The following is a 17,286-nucleotide window of genomic DNA, read 5'->3' as shown; positions in this document are numbered from 1 at the left end:
GCAAGAAAAAAAATTAATAAAAAATTGATCAGGCATAAAACGACTGTATTTTTGGTTAAAGTGCAGAACAATAGCACAATATAGGTATGGGATAGCTTTTGTTTTTATTCAGCTATTTAGTATGCTGTAGGTATAAATGAGACTTAAGCCAAGCATCAAAACTGAACCTTTCAGACGTTAATGTGATGATAGCTGTGTTATTATGAGCCTAATGATATCTAGTGCACACAAGAATACATAGGTGTCATGCTGGGAAACCAATGATCTGGCTCTCATTCTGACTGCAGGCAAAGAATATCTCATCAAAGCTATAAATTTCATGAGTCTGTTCCCAAATTTAAAACCCTTAAGGAAATGGCTTTCATGGTTCAACAGTTTTAAAGGGTTGCTCTTACTTGGCTTCGTAACAAGGAAATTAATAGTTCTTCCAAACAAATCAGGATTATGCCATAGCTGCATGCATTTTCATCCTCTTGCCTTCAGCATTTTACTTCCTTCTCCAGATAACATCGCTGCAGAATCCACATTGAATTCACTGTGGGGAAACATTTATTACTTGCTATGATTTCACACTATAGCATTAGACAGGTGATAGAAGTCGTTTACTCATTATAAAAATTGTTTTCTTTTGGTCATGTGAAATAGAGTCAGTTTCTAATCAACCTTCACTTTTCACAGAGTAAAACCTATCCAGCCTAACGTCAGGGAGAGTTAGTTTCTGTAGTGTGATGCAGAGCAACCAACCAAGAGGTAGATGGCTTATGGGACTGCAATAACAAAGCAGCACAGAAGTGATATACTTTTCTGCCAGTATGGTTTTTTTTCCCTTTAAAAATTCTGATTGTGCAAATACTGAAGATCCTGAGAAGGAATAATAATATTTAAATCATTTTCTTAATTTAAAGGTATATGAATGCTTTCTAATGAGCAGAAAATGTCTATTGTGTTAGGATTAGCTGTTGTATGTCACATTTAATGCCTATAACGCACTACAACTAGTGCTGTTTAGGAGAAAAAAACATAAATGAACACCAAATGTCCAGTGTAGCAATACATTTCAATGTATCATTATCAAAATAACAGAATACTGTGGATTCTCATTTAACCAGTAAGTTACACATATGCTAGGATCAAAATACCAAGATACTCGCTTTTGTGCAGAATCCTTATGATTGCACAACATTTATGATCCAACTATTTCAATGCCTGTGGAGCTACAAACGGAAGATTAATGGCATGTATCAAAAGTAGCTTTGCTTTTTTAGTTCATGCCAATCATTTGGAGTCCTATCTTTAATGTGAGAATGTAGCATTCAGAATAAGAATCCTTGTGCGACAACAACAATTAGGTAGTAAGAAAATTGATCTAATAGCAAACTACTGTACATATATCTATGAAACAACATAAATTATATATTCTTAAAATCAGAAATGTTACTCTGTGGGTAATTGACAAGAACTTCCACACCTCAAATTGCTGACCCCCATATCAGGGAATGGAAAGGTCAGACATTATTTTCTAAAACCAAAAATTAGAGTAATAGACAAATTTGCCCTTCAATGGTGAAGTGAATGTCTGTAATAGAAAATACAATGTTGGAGTCCACAGAACTCTCAATAGCCCACTGTTCCACAGGGAGGAAAGAGGAAACATGGAGGACTGAACAAAAAAAAACAGTAATCCATCATAAACTGCACAAAAAAGCAGTGAATTTGCTTTAATATGAGGAAAATGACAGTTTCTCCTGAAGCATGGAAAACATAATTATCCCCTAAGCCACCCTAAAATAGCTATCACTAGTGTAAAGCAGAAAACTGCAATTCCCAGCTGGGGAGCACCACCACTGTCATGCATGAGAGGGATGGAGTGGGAAACAAATAATTCTCCATCTAGACTTCCAGAGCAGCATCTGACTCTTGCTATTAAATAACTGCACAGAGGGAGAGAGAATAAAAAGACATTACAATTGGTGCTCAGGCACATGTACATAGGGGTGTCTTTGTATATTTACATACAAAGAATATGGTGATCCATAAAAATGTCTGTGGTCAGCTGAATTAAAGAACTCTCAACTTTTGCTCATCCCATCTCTAAGTTAGCCTTTGAGCATATTCAAATAAGCTTTGAGCTTCGCTTTACAGGAGCTAGGCTGTTTTCAATATCCAAGCTGGCTTCTGTTTGATTTGCAGCAAGGACATGCCTTTAATAAAAGACAATATTCTGCATCAAGTTTTCAACTGAGTTCTGGTGAAAAGTAACATTCAGAAGCATCATGTCATAGCCATGTGAGACTGTTGAAGCCTTCTGCTTTACCAAGTGCATTGTACTCTAAAAACTTCCAGACATTGAGGAAAAAATGTAAGATGAAAATGGTACTCTGAAAACTCAAGAATATATATATATTAAAAAAGAAAAATCAGTTGCAAATTTTAATTAGAGCAGAATCAAAATAAATAGTCACCTATTTTGTATGGTCTTTATTTGAACTTTATCAGATAAATCCCCCTCTATTTATTAAAAATGTCTACAAAGAAGTCATTAAACAGGTCTCCTATATTTTTCTGGAAGGGATAAAGTTAGGACTGCCCTTAGATTCAGTCACATTTATCTCACTTCATCTCAAACCTAGCTGATCATGATAACAGTCCTGGTTATTATTACTTTGCAGTGAAAATCTAAATCTAAAAGAATTTGAATTTGGAATTAAACAACTTAACCAAGGGATAGGTTTCTATTTATCAACCTGCCCTGGTTTCAGCTGGGATAGAGTTAATTTTCTTCCTAGTAGCGGGTGCAGTGCTGTGTTTTGGCTTCAGTCTGAGAACAATACTGATAACACACCAATGTTTTTAGTTGTTGCTAAGTAATGCCTACCCTGATTAAGGACTTTTCAGTCTCATGCTCTGCCAGTGAGGAGGGGCACAAGAAGCCGGAAGGAAGCAGAGACAGGACATCTGACCCAAACTAGCCAAAGAGGTATGCCATACCACAGCATGTCATGCCCAGTATATAAACTGGGGGGAGTTATCCAGAAAGGACCGATTGCTGCTGGGGTTGGGCTGGGTATTGGTCAGTGGGTGGTGAACAATTGTATTGTGCATCACTTGGGTTTCCTCCTTCTCTCTTTTCCGATTACTATTATTGATATTTTTATAATGATTTCTATTACTATTATTTTTATATTTTACTTCTTTTAAATTATTAAACTGTTCTTATATCAATCCATGGGTTTTACCTTTTTCCAGTACTCCTCCCTATCCCGCAGGGAGGAGTGAGTGAGGTGGTACTTAGGACTGGCTGGGGTCAAACCATAACACAACCATGACTGTAGACTTCTGGTGACACATGTTGGATTTCTGAAAAAATGTGTTACCTAAAAGTATGATTTATGTAATTATATTTTCACATTAAATTTTTAAGAGTTTAGGAAAGATACAGAAATACTCCTTTTAAGCTTGTCAGCATTATGCATCAAATGGAAGATTCTGTATCTTTCGACATCTGAACCATTTTTCTCACTCAGGTGTTTGAAAGCCAAGTAATATATTTTCATACAAAACCCGAACATCGAATAACCACCTTTCTTATCCTATGCACTCATACAGTCCCAGACTGTCACAGACCTTAGACTCACAGCAAAAGGACAAACCTGCTGCCATGGACTGAATGGAAATAGATTATTTTACACAAATGAAACCCTATCTGATAATTTCAGATAGGATAATTTGTGTGGATAAACCCAAACACCAAGGGGTGTTTGGTGCACTGGGGATGGGAGTGGGCAGGGAGGCCAAGACATAGCCATAATCCATCCCAGTCAGTAACTCCCCCTGCCACTACCATGTCTTTGTGTAAACCCCATGTCAAACCGCATTATCTCACCTTTTCTTACAAGTAAGTTCATTGTTCTGTTCTTCAAAATTCAGAGGTTAGCCTGTAAAAAAGGAAGACCATTCACTTTGCTCTCATCTACCCTGTGATCCTACAAATATCTGCACAGAGAACAGGTCCTGTGTGGTAAATCTGTGTTTCTGTCTTTCCTAAATCTGTATCTTCCACTGCAGTAAAGTCAAAATCATATTCCCCCTCCTTTCTGAGATGGCTACAGTGACTGATCTGCACCAAACAGACCAATGCTAAATTTATTTTATATGCTAATTTACATGATAGCTGCATTCGTTAAAATGAGATCTAGTGTTATTAAACTCCTGTAGAGTAATTGTGATTGAAATTTGTCAATGAGCTCCACACATTTGAACCTCATGAACCAGAAAGGAATTCACAAAAGATACTGCTTAAGAACAGGCATGTTGTTTTTAAAATATCTTAAACTATAGTTTTTACAAACAGGATAAAATTGAGGATGAATACTATTTACAATCTGATTCAACACTCAATATACAGAATAACAGTGAAAATATAAAAGAGTGTGAAAAAAGGTGAACTTTTTCAATTGGAGATGATTCATTTCTCCTAGAGTAAGATAAACTTCACTCAAGGGACTTCAGTGAGTGTTGCTCTAATCCTAAAACAGAATCAGTATATTTTTGGTTTCTTCACTGCAATCTGCGGAACTATGAGGCTATAAACCTACATCTGAGTTTCTTGAACTAACCTTCCCATTTACTGATGTGTGCAGGCTAAAATCAGAGGTAAATTGGAAATCAAAACGATGAGCATAGGAAGAAAATTTTTTTTATTTTAGATTTTCACTACTCATTCTGATAAAATGGAAAGATCGGATGAAGGAATTAGACCTGGGTAGGATGGCCTAATCAAGACCAAAGGTTGACATTCATTAAAAGACAATGATCATGTGACAACGGAAAAGGTTTACATGAAAGAAAATTATTATGCAACATGAAACCAATTAAAAATCACGAGATAGAAGCATGTAAAGCTAACTACTTATGAAAACATACTGTACATACCAAAAAAACCCTTGCCTCTACCAAGTCCTCAGCAACATTTATTCTAATCACTGATCAGAAGAAATTTCACAACTCGTTTAGTAGAATATATTTAGCTAACTTATAAGAATCAAAGCTCTTGCTCAGAAATACCAAAATACATCTGAGTTATAACTATCCTTTAAGGATAAAATTGCTTTGTAGAGTACAAAAGAAAAAAATTGACCCCTTTGCTTAGTAAATGCTATTAGTGACGAATAACCCATCAGCTTTCTATACCATGTTCAAAAAGCTTTTAGAATTTTATTGATATGGTGCTCAGTTCTGATAATTCAGCTTCTAATGCAATCAAGAATATCACCAGGAGCTACTTAATTAATTCCCCAGTGCAGCATGAATTTAATTTTCAATTACTTTATTGAGAACTTTTTTTGTTAATTTTACAATGAGAAACTATAATCACTGTTACACAACTTGCAAATATTTCAAACAAGACACCAATCTCTTATTTTTTTGATTTTTTCTGTTCCAAATTCAGCTCCTGAGATGGATTTTCTGCCCCAGCTTCATTTTCATCTTCCTGTAAAAGAAAATGAAAACCTGAACATTAATCAACTTACTGAAGAAATATACTTTTTGTACTTATGCGTATGCATAGAATTTTGTACAGACTTTTGCCATCTTTTGCCTGACCACTAGGCATAAAAATAAGCAAAAAATGACATTTATTCAAGCATTTGATTTTGCTTAGGAGTTGAAGTTAAAAGGATAAGAAATTTAAACAAAAATAATCACTTACATTTATAGTAGAAGAATAATTTAATGGGTAAATATTTCACTGACCAATTTACTAGATGGTTACATAAATAAATTCCTAAACCATACAGGAAGACAAAATATTCAAACGCCTGCGGCAGACAGCATTACACACCCTCCCTTTGTTCTTGACCAGAGGTTTCTACCAAATTACTTTCAAATGCAAGAACTTTCATCACTGTTCTAAAAATTACTTTTGAAAAGCATCTGTCACTGAAAAATGTTTCCCTTTTTTTTTTTTTGAGACCAGATACATTTACTTCACCATTTGATAAAAGACAATAAATTTAACTCCAGAGACACTTTATGTGCTACAGCATCGTATTTTTGTCCCATCTACCATATTTTCTTGACAGGTCTGCCAATTCTCCAATTACTTGTACCACCATATGTTATCTGAAGATCAGTCAGGTCTAAAATAGGAAACATGAGCATGTCAGGCAGCAGCATGCTTACAATATTCTACAGCTTCAGCTCCACGAGTAGAGCTCATAATTCACTACAGGTTCCTCTGGATTTCACTGAAAAAATGAAGTGACATCATAATGCCCGTTTCCATAGGAATGGATACTATTTTGTGTCCTACACAGAATTGTGACCTCCAAAGCATAAATTATGAAAGACTGAGAAAACTTTTATAAGGCAACTTGCAACCCATCGCATCATGAACAGCCCTTATCACAATTCAAAGTATGGCCAGTTTTCCTGCTTGTATTTTAATTTAATATACAAAGAATCTTCCTCATTCCAAAAGCACAAAGAAGAAATGAACAGACATTTTGGAATGAAGAAGCATCCTGGCTGCTGTAACACCACAAATCATCAAAGTCAACACTTGAGAGAAAGGAAATGCCAGGGACGTTAGCTGGGACTCAGGAACCTAGGGTGCAGTTTCCTTCTTTAAAAGAGCACCTTCATTCTTCTAGGAAAATAACTATCTTTTTGCATCCTAGTCCTCCTTTCACTACCAAAGGGTGTTTTGTAAGGATAATTATAAAAGAAAGAAGACCACATGGGCAGCACAAAATAGAACAGCAATGGAAAATCTCATTGAAAAAAATGTGGTCTTTTATGTTACGCAATGCTAAAATAACAGAAAAACTAGTTGTTCTATTAAAAAACCATACACTCCACACCATCTCTTTGATTACCTTAAAAGATGTAATGAGCTGTGTGGCTCTTTTAGTTCAGGTGAGGAAACATGTCTGTGCGTGTGTGAGAAACCAAAGACTGTTGATTAGTTGAAATTAAAAGTGTAGCATATATTCTAGAGAGTTTCATGTATAGTGCACATACAAAGGTCAAACTTCTCAAGAAATAGAAGTCAAGGCAGAATGGGAAACAGCAAAGGAGAAACGTAACTAGGTCTAGATGTACATGACAAAGAATATCGCTGAATAAAAAAGCCACCAACAGGAACTTTTGGCTGCTATCAAAAACCAGCTAGGTTCTTTCATGAAGGACTTGTTAACAAAAGAACAGCAAATCTGCATGTTTCTGAAGGTCCTTACCCACAGAAGTTGTATCCCTATTGACCTCAGCACCAACTTATCCACCTCCTTAGCACACAACCTGCCATTATTTAAACATCCTGACTTGTACTCCCTCTTACAGGGAATATAAACCCTACACAACCATTCTTTTCCCAGCACATTTGATATACTGCTTAGGGCTTCCCCTCCTAACAGAGGGAGGACGCATAAATTTCAAAGATTACAGGGCCATATCTTCACTGAGGATTACAAGAGGGTGAAAGGATATTAGGCTCAATACCGAATATCAGCTTGCTGAGTCTACTTTTTGTGGACAAAAAGGTTTTATCCAGTGAAAGAGCTTTGTAACAGAATCTTCCAGCTTTGTGTAAACTCGAAATGTTTTAATTCTGTGCTCATAAGGTCATGCTTGCTCTCTGGCAGATTTCCTAGGTTACAGCAGCAGCTGCAATGATCAGTGTTTTCCGAGATGCAGAAGTAAAGGCTGAGTGGCTACAGCAAGTCCAGGATTTGCTCTGTGTGAATACTCAAGATGGAAGCATCCACTTTGGATATTTTTCAGAACCAATACCCTTGCCTTTGTTCATCTGCTTTTGCTTCAACCAGGTAAAACATATCCGAACAGGTAAAAACTACCAGCAGAGTATACATTGGACTTACATGGGCAGATTCCTACACACAATCATCCAGGTCCCTGACTGGTATTTTGCCTTTTTTTTTTTTTTTTTTTTAATTTTACGTATTTTTATGCACAAACTTTCTGAATACTATTGTCTTAAACCATGTTCCACAGAGGACATCTTAATTTTGTAGAGATGCATTTATTCCATTTCTGTTTTCCAAGAACAGAAAGTCCTATTTCACTTTGATACAGAAATCTAAGTTTAGTATCGCTGAATGTGGGTGACTGCTGTGCAAAGTACAGATATTGGAAAGTATGAACCACCAGTACTGGCACTCATGCAGCTTTCTGCCAGAAAAGAAGTGACAGCAGCAGCCTGAGAATGGCAAACTTACTAAGGGCTCAAAAATTATCAGAAAATTTTAAGACATGAACTCCTCTAAATTTTAAGAGCAGTATCCCTGCCAATACTGTTGGGAAAAATTTCAACTGGCAATTTAGAGCACACACATTAACCATACTCTAGGATGTGAAGACTCACTATTCTTTCAGTTTGCTGACAATGCAAAATTTCTATGAAATGTTTTATCTTTTTTATTAATCGCCCAAGAGGCATCCCAGTAATTGCACACAGAATACTGAATTGGTTCTAACGTCATTAACGTTTGAATTTTCAGCTAAATGGCCTATATAGCTTAATTATCAAGAAATTAGGCTCTGAGAAAAAGACTTAGGGGTGTTAGTGGATGAGAAGCCAAACATGAGCTGGCAATGTGCGCTCACAGCCCAGAAAGCCAACTGTACTCTGGGCTGCATCAAAAGGAGCATGACCAGCAGGTCAAGGTTGGTGATTCTCCCCCTCTACTCCGCTCTCATGAGACCCCACCTGCAGTGCTGCGCCCAGCTCTGGGTCCCCCAACATAAGAAGGATGTGGACCTGTTGGAGTGAGGCTAGAGGAGGGCCATGAAAATGCTCAGAGGGCTGGAGCACCTCTGCTATGGAGACAGGCTGAGAGAGCTGGGCTTGTTCACGCGGGGAATCTGCAGAGGGACCTTATAGCAGCTTTCCAGCACCTAAAGGAAGCCTACAAGAATTCTGGAGAGGGACTTTGTACAAGGGCATGAAATGATAGGGCAAAGGGGAATGGCTTTAAACTGAAAGAGGGGAGATTTAGATTAGACATTAGGAAGAAATTCTTTACTGCGAGGGTGGTGAGGCACTGCTACAGATTGCCCAGAGAAGCTGGGAATGCCCCATCCCTGGCAGTGTTCAAAGTCAGGTTGGATGAGGCTTTGAGCAACCTTGTCTAGTGGGAGGTGTCCTTGCCCATGGCAGGGGGATTGGAACTGGATGATCTTTAAGGTCTCTTCCTTCCAACCCAAACTGTTCTACGATTCTATGATATTATACCAACAGACTGCTGATTAAACATATTTAATATTTTTTTTTTGCTAACTACCACCTATCATTATCATGATTATAATGCTTTTAATACTGACAGATAGCAAAGGAAAACCACGTTATCTGTTAAAGAACAGTCCATTATGGCAGTGTATGAAGTTGCTATTACCAGTGGCTACAAAGCAAATGAAATACTGAATTCCAGTTTCAGTTTCACAGAATTTCAGTTCACATTATCTCTATTAATGCCTCACATCTCTATTTTATTTTGCTCTCAGCCACCTATGACTCTACTGTCTAGCGCCTGAAACAGAGAACAGTCACTTTCGTGTTCAAATATTCAATGATTAAAGCAGTTTTTGCTAGCAGATGTCAAAAATCAAACATCTCTTAGTATCTTTCCTGACTACAGACAATCATATACTCCAGTATTATATAGTGACCTAAAAGATGCCTTAGCACAGATCTGGTGACTTGTAAGAGTAGCAAAGGGAAGTCAATCCCTCAGGACTGTATTACTACCCTTACTGAAAAAGTGCATTTAACAGCTCAAAGATTATTTTAATGTTGAAATAAATTAAGCTTATAAGTCTAGCTTTGTCATTCTTTCAGATTTAAGGAAAAAAACCCAACTACTATAAAACAGAAGCGATAAGGAAAAGGACAAAGGACTTTATAAAGTGCTGTTAAACCCAAACCCCTGAACTGAAATGTCAGCTCAGGAGCTCCTTAAGCCACTGATGACTGGACACCTCATCAGCATCTTGATGATGCCAACAGACTGACAGACCTTCCATATCCGCTTTTTTCCTACATCCTTTCCCCAGGCATCCCTTCTTTTCCCTGATGGAAACAAGGTATTGGATTAAAGGGTCCTCTGGATGCTCTGTGGATGTCTTCAAATGTCCTATGGACACCTCTTCTTCAAATTAATTAGTCTACACTTGGCAGCTGAGCATTTATGGGTCACACTAATAGAAGAGGGCCAAGAGCTTAAAACTGAGACCCTACAGTGTGCTACCTAAATAAATGTTGAGAATTATTATTAAATTATTGAGCATTCAATAGCTTTGCTGAAGTTGATGGGAATACTTCGATATTTAGATGCTTTAAGGTGCCAAAAACTAAAGGTTAGAAGCTGACTTTTAAGATCTTATTTCTGAAAATTTTGATGTGACAGTTGAGAGAGACTGTCATGTAACTTCATCCCCTTTGAAAGCATGTTTAAGGTCAACTACAAATGATGATCCAAGCAGAGAATAACAGGTCTGACATGAAAAGGTAATTTTGTAGTTAAAAAGCGCCTAGAAATAGGGATTTCGGTGTTCCTTTCTCTTTCTCCTCCCGCTTCCCCCCCAGTTTAATTCAGACTGTCTGAGAATTTCTTTTTATTTCATTAGTTAATGAAATGAAATGTGGAAGATGATGGTGAATTAGACAATTCTTGACTCTACAAGAAATCTGATACAACTCTGTATGTAAAGCAGACCATGCTGCAATTTATTGTGCTAGGAAATGCAGCAATTCACAGATTTGTGCATTAAACCACACTGTGATTTCTGAAGTTGCATTACAAAGGTATACTTAAACCTTCCGTTGTGTGCTTTGCAAACTGTAACCCATATTCTAAACTTAATAAACAGCTATATATTACAGTATGATGTAAATGAACATCTGAATAACAAGAAAGTATGCAAAATTCAAAAATATCCTGGTACAATGAGAAATTACTGAAGGGTTCTTTATGCTATCATATATTCTAGAAATATCATCTCAAAAACACACAGGACAAAATTCAGATACTATTACTTTTCAAAGTACCTTAACTCAAAAGAGCTGTGATATGACTAACATACTAAGCCTCAGCAAGGGTGTCCATCTGGTATTTCATCTCCTGCCTCGCAGATCCTAGCTAGCAAAACATCGGTTGGAAGTAAGTAAAAATACTTTTAATACTCTTCAAAAACGTATCAGGAAAAAGGGACTTGAGAAACTATGAGAGCTTTTCATTGTTGAAGTCTAGCTTTCCAATGTCACAGGCCAAATAATTTGGAGGAAAATGGGCTTCAGGCAAAAACTGTGAGTTACATTAGCCTCTCACTTAAACCAGAAAAGATGAGCATCTATCACCACAATTCAAAAGATATTTTTCTTCTAAAGCCTATGCTAACTTCTTCAAATATATTACTGACAACCCTTATAACAAAGAGTGGTGCAAAAATACAGAGTACAACTGGAACAGTTTTTTACCAATGGATATTAGAAGCAAATATAAATTTCTTGTGATAGATGACAGTTTTTTGTCACTGTAGCTCTGAAGTGATAAGGCAGCTGTTTGTTTCTCCTTTGAAAAGGAGACCCTTGCTACATGGATCATTTTCATAGTGACAGCCTTGACAAGTTTGACATTTGCTTCATGAAGTATTCTGAAGCAGCCATCAAGAAAATGCACCCTCTGGGACCACTGGCAATCTGACAGTCGTACCTTTTAATACGCATCTCCATTAATTCTTACTGTCAAAGCCAACCAAATTCCTACAAAGAAATCTCTGCTGATCTGGTACATTAAAAATGGAGGCTATGAATGAACTAACCATTATAATGTAAGTAAACATGACATCAATTAACTGGAAGCAGCTCTCCACCACATTTTGTTCAGCAAAAAGAGCAACGTCTAGCTGTCAGTCTCCTTCACCGATGCAGTACACGGCATCGTGCTCTAGGTGGCAATGCAAGACTGGGAGAACTACTTTTATACTACAGAAGCTACAAGCAGCTGCATGTTTATCACAAACTCCCCTTTAACTTGCACTAGTACAAGAACTTTAAGTCTTTTTGAAATAGTTGTCAGTGTTCTGTATTTTCTGTTTCCTTGTTTCTAATTCTGATTATACAGATAAATGTACCATCGCAAGAGCCCTTAGAGTCAAAATTTCATTTAACACTTAGTACAGAAGTGGAATTTCATGCCAGATTTCAAATCTTCCATCTGTTTCTCTCTTTTTAAGGAGGCAGTCATTCCACTGAGTGGCCCTTTTGGCTGACTGCCACTACAGTTGGGATGTTGTTCAGGGCAGGTGGTGCTTGAAACCCAACCATTGTTTTTCAAGTTCAGCTGGTTCTCCTTGAAGAAAGTAGAGGAAAATGTTTCCTCTTTAACAATTGGAGTCTTAAAAGGTTTGGTTTTATGAACTTTAGACTATATCTATAAATGCTTAGATATCATGAACTGGAAACATCAACTAAGAAATAGATGAAAAGCAACTTTTAACGGGATTGTACTGTGCCTGTATGGGATGGGCTTCCTCAATTTCCACCCCAGTCTCAGAGCTCACACTTGCCTTGCTTTTCAAGACTTCAAGTCTGGCACTGTCCTGATTTAGATCCTTTGTAAGGCAAATTTGTCACTCAAATATAATACTTACATCTGTGCATATATAAACATATATATGGAAACCACAATAGCATTTCCTACTTATGTGGCAACATAATTATTTTTATGAATTGGAAATTAAAACAGAAAGTTTCACTTTATATATACTCATAATACTACTACAGAACAACATTCCATAGCCTAGAAAGGCATATTCTAATCATATCAAGATGATTTTAAATATTCATGGCTACACTCCCACCATATTTACACTATATATTTACTAAATTGTAAGAAGCAAAACATCTTCATGTTTGTATTCTTGATACTAAACATAAAATGGGTTCTTCTTACAATAATCTACATGAGAACAAAAGGTGCTTACACCAGCAATAAGAAATTAATAGCTCATATAAGCAATTTGATTTCTAAGTACTGTTTAATAAAAAACCCCATACAAATAAGAGGCTAATTTTTAACTGCTCAATTGTTCGGCTATCCATGTATCTTGGTAGTTACTAAATGATACCTGAAGATTTTTTTATCACGCTTTAACTGTTTTCACAAATAAGTTTAGCTATAGACAGCCTTTTATCAAGAGGTCTGAATATTCTTTGTTTCCGCAATGATTAACAACATTAAATAGAAAAGTAGGCACAACTGGGTTATAGAAAAAATGCTTCCGTAAGCTACAGACAAGACATGTTGCCTATAGTTGAAGGCAGCTGAAAGACATCACTCTAAACATCAGTGAAGCACATGTTTTTAACAGAAAAAAGAAAGCACTACCATATGAAAGGCATAAATTTATCTCAATAACAGGGAAAATCTAGACCCTAATGAAAATGTTTTAGGAAAAATGAGTGCATTGCATGCTTCTGACCAAAATTAATTAGAGTTTTAATGTTTTACATTTCCACCATAATTCTTTAAACGGTGCATTTATTTCATAGTAATAAACACTCGGTTCATTAAGTAAAGTTCAAAATCTGCGTTAGTCGCTACATTTAACAACCTTTGGCCCTCTTTTTCAGTATTTTTTGATTCAGGTTTCCAAAGCATTGAATAAGCAATTGAGGAACACAATTACATTTCATGACTCTGCATATTTAGGATTCTTATTTCATCTAAGACAAAGGGCAATTAATCTACCATTCTATACTGAATTCCAACTTTAGTGAGCCATGATAGATATTGAAATGAACTTACAGGAAATGCTTAATTAAATTACTGTAAAAAGCACAACCAAAGTTTTTTCTTTCCTTATGACAAAAGAAAATGTACATTTAATTAGAAAAAGTCTACTGCAGTATTCTAAATTTAATAACTTGGGAAACATGAAAATATTGCTATAATGTAACAGCTAACAATTCAGAAAGCTTTTTTCTCCTTTCTTTTGTATTTCAACAGAACATTTCACCTGAGTACAGCCATGAAATTCTGTCCAGGCTCAAGGCATAAAAGATAGAACTTTCAATGGAGTTAATATGAAGACACAGGAATCTGAACAACACAGCAAAGGCCTTTATGTTAGCCACCTTTTTTCAAAATGTGATATAAGTAAATACCGTAAAAAATGGTTTATATTTGTCGCAGCACTGAATGCCTGTACTCAGTCACAATCCATGAAGTTGCTAACAACCTAGGTACAATCTCCCATGGAAAACCTACACCTTCCCTACACTGATTTAATCTAAATTAACACCAGCACTGCAGACCTACCCAAAAGTCAAAATCACTCCTTTACGAGCTGTATAAACATACTTTTAATTTGACAATATAACACAAATATTTGGCTATGGACCTGAAATCAAACAAGACAAGAAATCGAAGACAAGAAATCTATGGCTCTAGAAGTTGGAATCCAGTTGGTTTGATGGCAAAGGAAGGCCTGCAAATTTGTTTGGTTTTGTATTTTGACCTTATTTCCGTATTTGAAGATAGCACTTACTGTTCTGATCCTGTAGTGATGCCTGAACAGTCCTGTTTCATACAACAGATAACTCAGCTGTATTAGAAGCATCAACGGTGTATTGGTAATAAAGACATAGTCAATTTTGTATTAAAATTGTAACATTAAATATACCAAGGTTTCAATAGTTTCAAGCTGATCAGCTTCTAAATGAAAAGAAAAAAAAAAAAAAAGAAGTAAAATGAATGTATTAAGTTTAACAGTAGAATGAGTTCTCTTCATCCTCTGGTCATCTTTGCATTTCCAAGTGAGGTTCTGAAGTCAAATGTTACCCAATTCAGTGGATATAGTGAGGGATGTTTTGGTTATTTGTCATGATAGTGATGTTGCTTCGCTGTAATTTTGTGATGTCAGAATCTGATGACACTCTTTGAAGTGTCATCAGAAATAAAGCGATGTCCAACCATTTAAGGTAATACTATTGTCAAAAGGAACTCTGCAAAAACCTGCCCTGTAAAAGCAGGATCTGCCTTCAAACACACACTCTGATATCCTTCCAAAACCTTTTCTCTAACAACATTTATTCACCTTTTTAAAAAAAAAAAAAAAAAAAAAAAAAAATTAGTTGCCTTTCAAAACTTAGAATCAAATTAATTGACAGACCTCACCTCAGTGCAGGTAGTCACCACAAAAAGGGTTCCTTACAGGTTCATGGTTCATTTCTTTCTGATAAACTTAGAAGTTACTGTTTCACTATACTACATCAAAGTCATCATTTGGGTTGTCAACAGTTTGCTTCCCATCTCTGCCACCCTCCAACAAATCACACATAATTTTGTTAGAAGAGTGGGAGAAAAAACACTTTGATGTGATTCGATTACTGAAAAGCTATATTCTAAAAGATTCCCAAAGCAAGGGAAATTTGGCTCTAATTAGTGTTTTGTATATTTATGGTAGAAAAGCTTATTACACAGCTCACATTATAAATCATTATTAATCTACTTTTTCCTTAAAACACTGAAGCCACTTAATATCATTTGTTGAAACTCCTGTTGAAGATCACTAAACTCCACTCCTCAGACGTCTACTCACTGAGAAGGTTTTTTGTCTCCCATTACATTATATCACAGTGCTTCCAAGACATAATATTCTTCACAATCATTAAGGGCCACAACTTGAAAACACGTATACATGCATCGTTACATTCAACTCATCTGATCACTGAACTGAACAGTACTATTTACTGGGGTTATGTATGAAATACTGCAGAGCAAGGCTTCTCTGGAATCAAAAACTGAATTTAAACAGCCCCTGGATCAAGCATAGCATTTAAATTACAAGTATTTAAGAGGAAGTTGAGGCTATTTTCAGAGGGCTACTGCTGTCAGGCAGCTGCCTCCAAAGAGTTTCTGCCCAGCACCTTACTTAGGGTCAGCAATGGCCCTACAGCAATATTTGGTAGTTGCTGCTCTCTGCTCTTGTACAACAGCTGCTCTCGAAACTTTCAGGGTTAGCTACTGATATCAGTCAAAAGCTTACATATTCATTCATTCTACTTAGTTGCAATCTATTTGTCTGGTTTTATTCACTGGCTTTTCTCTTTCTGCATATACAGGAGCTCCAGGAAACACAATTCTAAGAATTAACAGCTAGTAACTATTTAATTATTTTTTGTTTACTGATAATTTAAGATAATCATCACATGTCCCCTTTACTCTCAAAACAGAACAGGTAGTAAAAAAAGGTAATGTAATAAAAACAGGCTCATGTTCTCCTGTGCAAATACTACCTAGTATTTGATGCAACTCTTTTTGCCTGCTTCTTCTCATCAAGATGTACCTTAGACAACACAACACAGAGAACTACAGAAGCTTGTAGTGCTGCCATTTAAATCAGCATTTAAAGTTAGAAAGAAACATGTAATTATACTATTTCATCTACCAACATAATTTTAAAATATGATTATTAAGAATATGAAGGCTCTGAAGAAAATACAGCAAATGCTGTTTATTTCCTTAGCATCAGTTACAGTTACTGGCATTAACCATTTGTGACTTTAAGTGAACTGAAGGATATTTAATTCATTTAAATTCAAGAAAACCTTTCAGGAGGTAAGTAAGTTCTCAAAAAAGCAAAACATGAAAAATTTTGCTAGCTGTTTCTTCCTCTATCCATTCAAAACCCCCAAAATGATGCCTGCTAAGACCTAGATATAGAAAGGTCTCTAAGTCCTTTCAAGATTTTGCTGCTCAATTTGATAAATGTTACTATATAGATATAATATTTAACTATAATATTAATTAATAACCTTGTTGGCCAAGTCATATCATGCCACAAACTGTACAAACACATCTGGAGAGTCTGATCTTGCAGAATCTAAAATCAGTTAAGAAAAAAAGATGAAAGAAAAGGACAAGTAAAATATAAAAGCTAAGTGGGTCAGGATAATGGGCATATATCTCAATCACATTTTTGTGCCAAGTATGGCTAATAAGTGAAGAATGATTAAAAAGTGATTACCATTAAAATGTATCTAAAACTATTTCACATAGTAATATTTTATATTTATTTATAAAACAAATTGACTATACAGGACAGACATAAAAAGTCAGGCAGGTACTGCAGATATTTTATCAAAAGAGTACTGCGCCCTGAAGAGTCAGTCTGCAGAGGTGTGCTTCTGTGCAGGAAAGAGTTCAGATCAAGGTGAGAACTCCCTGTATGAGGCGCGGAGTGTGGAGAAAGCAGAGAGAACCA

At 36.1% G+C, this 17,286-nt stretch overlaps 1 protein-coding gene across 6 annotated transcripts in view; it reads right to left on the bottom strand.

The window, feature by feature from the left end:
* Nucleotides 1-5,309: 5,309 nt before the first annotated feature.
* PHF14 (PHD finger protein 14) overlaps nt 5,310-17,286 on the bottom strand; it is a 163,028-nt gene continuing 151,051 nt past the window's right edge. For all 6 annotated transcript variants that reach the window (XR_003994643.1, XM_030508431.1, XM_030508399.1 and 3 more), the window contains one exon: nt 5,310-5,491. Coding sequence is in view for 4 of the 6 variants with exons in the window: in XM_030508431.1 (XP_030364291.1) it covers nt 5,417-5,491 (75 nt within the window). In the remaining 2 variants the exon portion in view is untranslated. The remainder of the gene's footprint in view (nt 5,492-17,286) is intronic.

The sequence above is a fragment of the Strigops habroptila genome, chromosome 1, assembly GCF_004027225.2.
Source record: "Strigops habroptila isolate Jane chromosome 1, bStrHab1.2.pri, whole genome shotgun sequence".
NCBI classification, from domain to species: Eukaryota; Metazoa; Chordata; class Aves; order Psittaciformes; family Psittacidae; genus Strigops; species Strigops habroptila.
The sequence above is the reverse complement of the archived record's forward strand: the minus strand, read 5'-3'. Positions and strand labels throughout refer to the sequence as shown.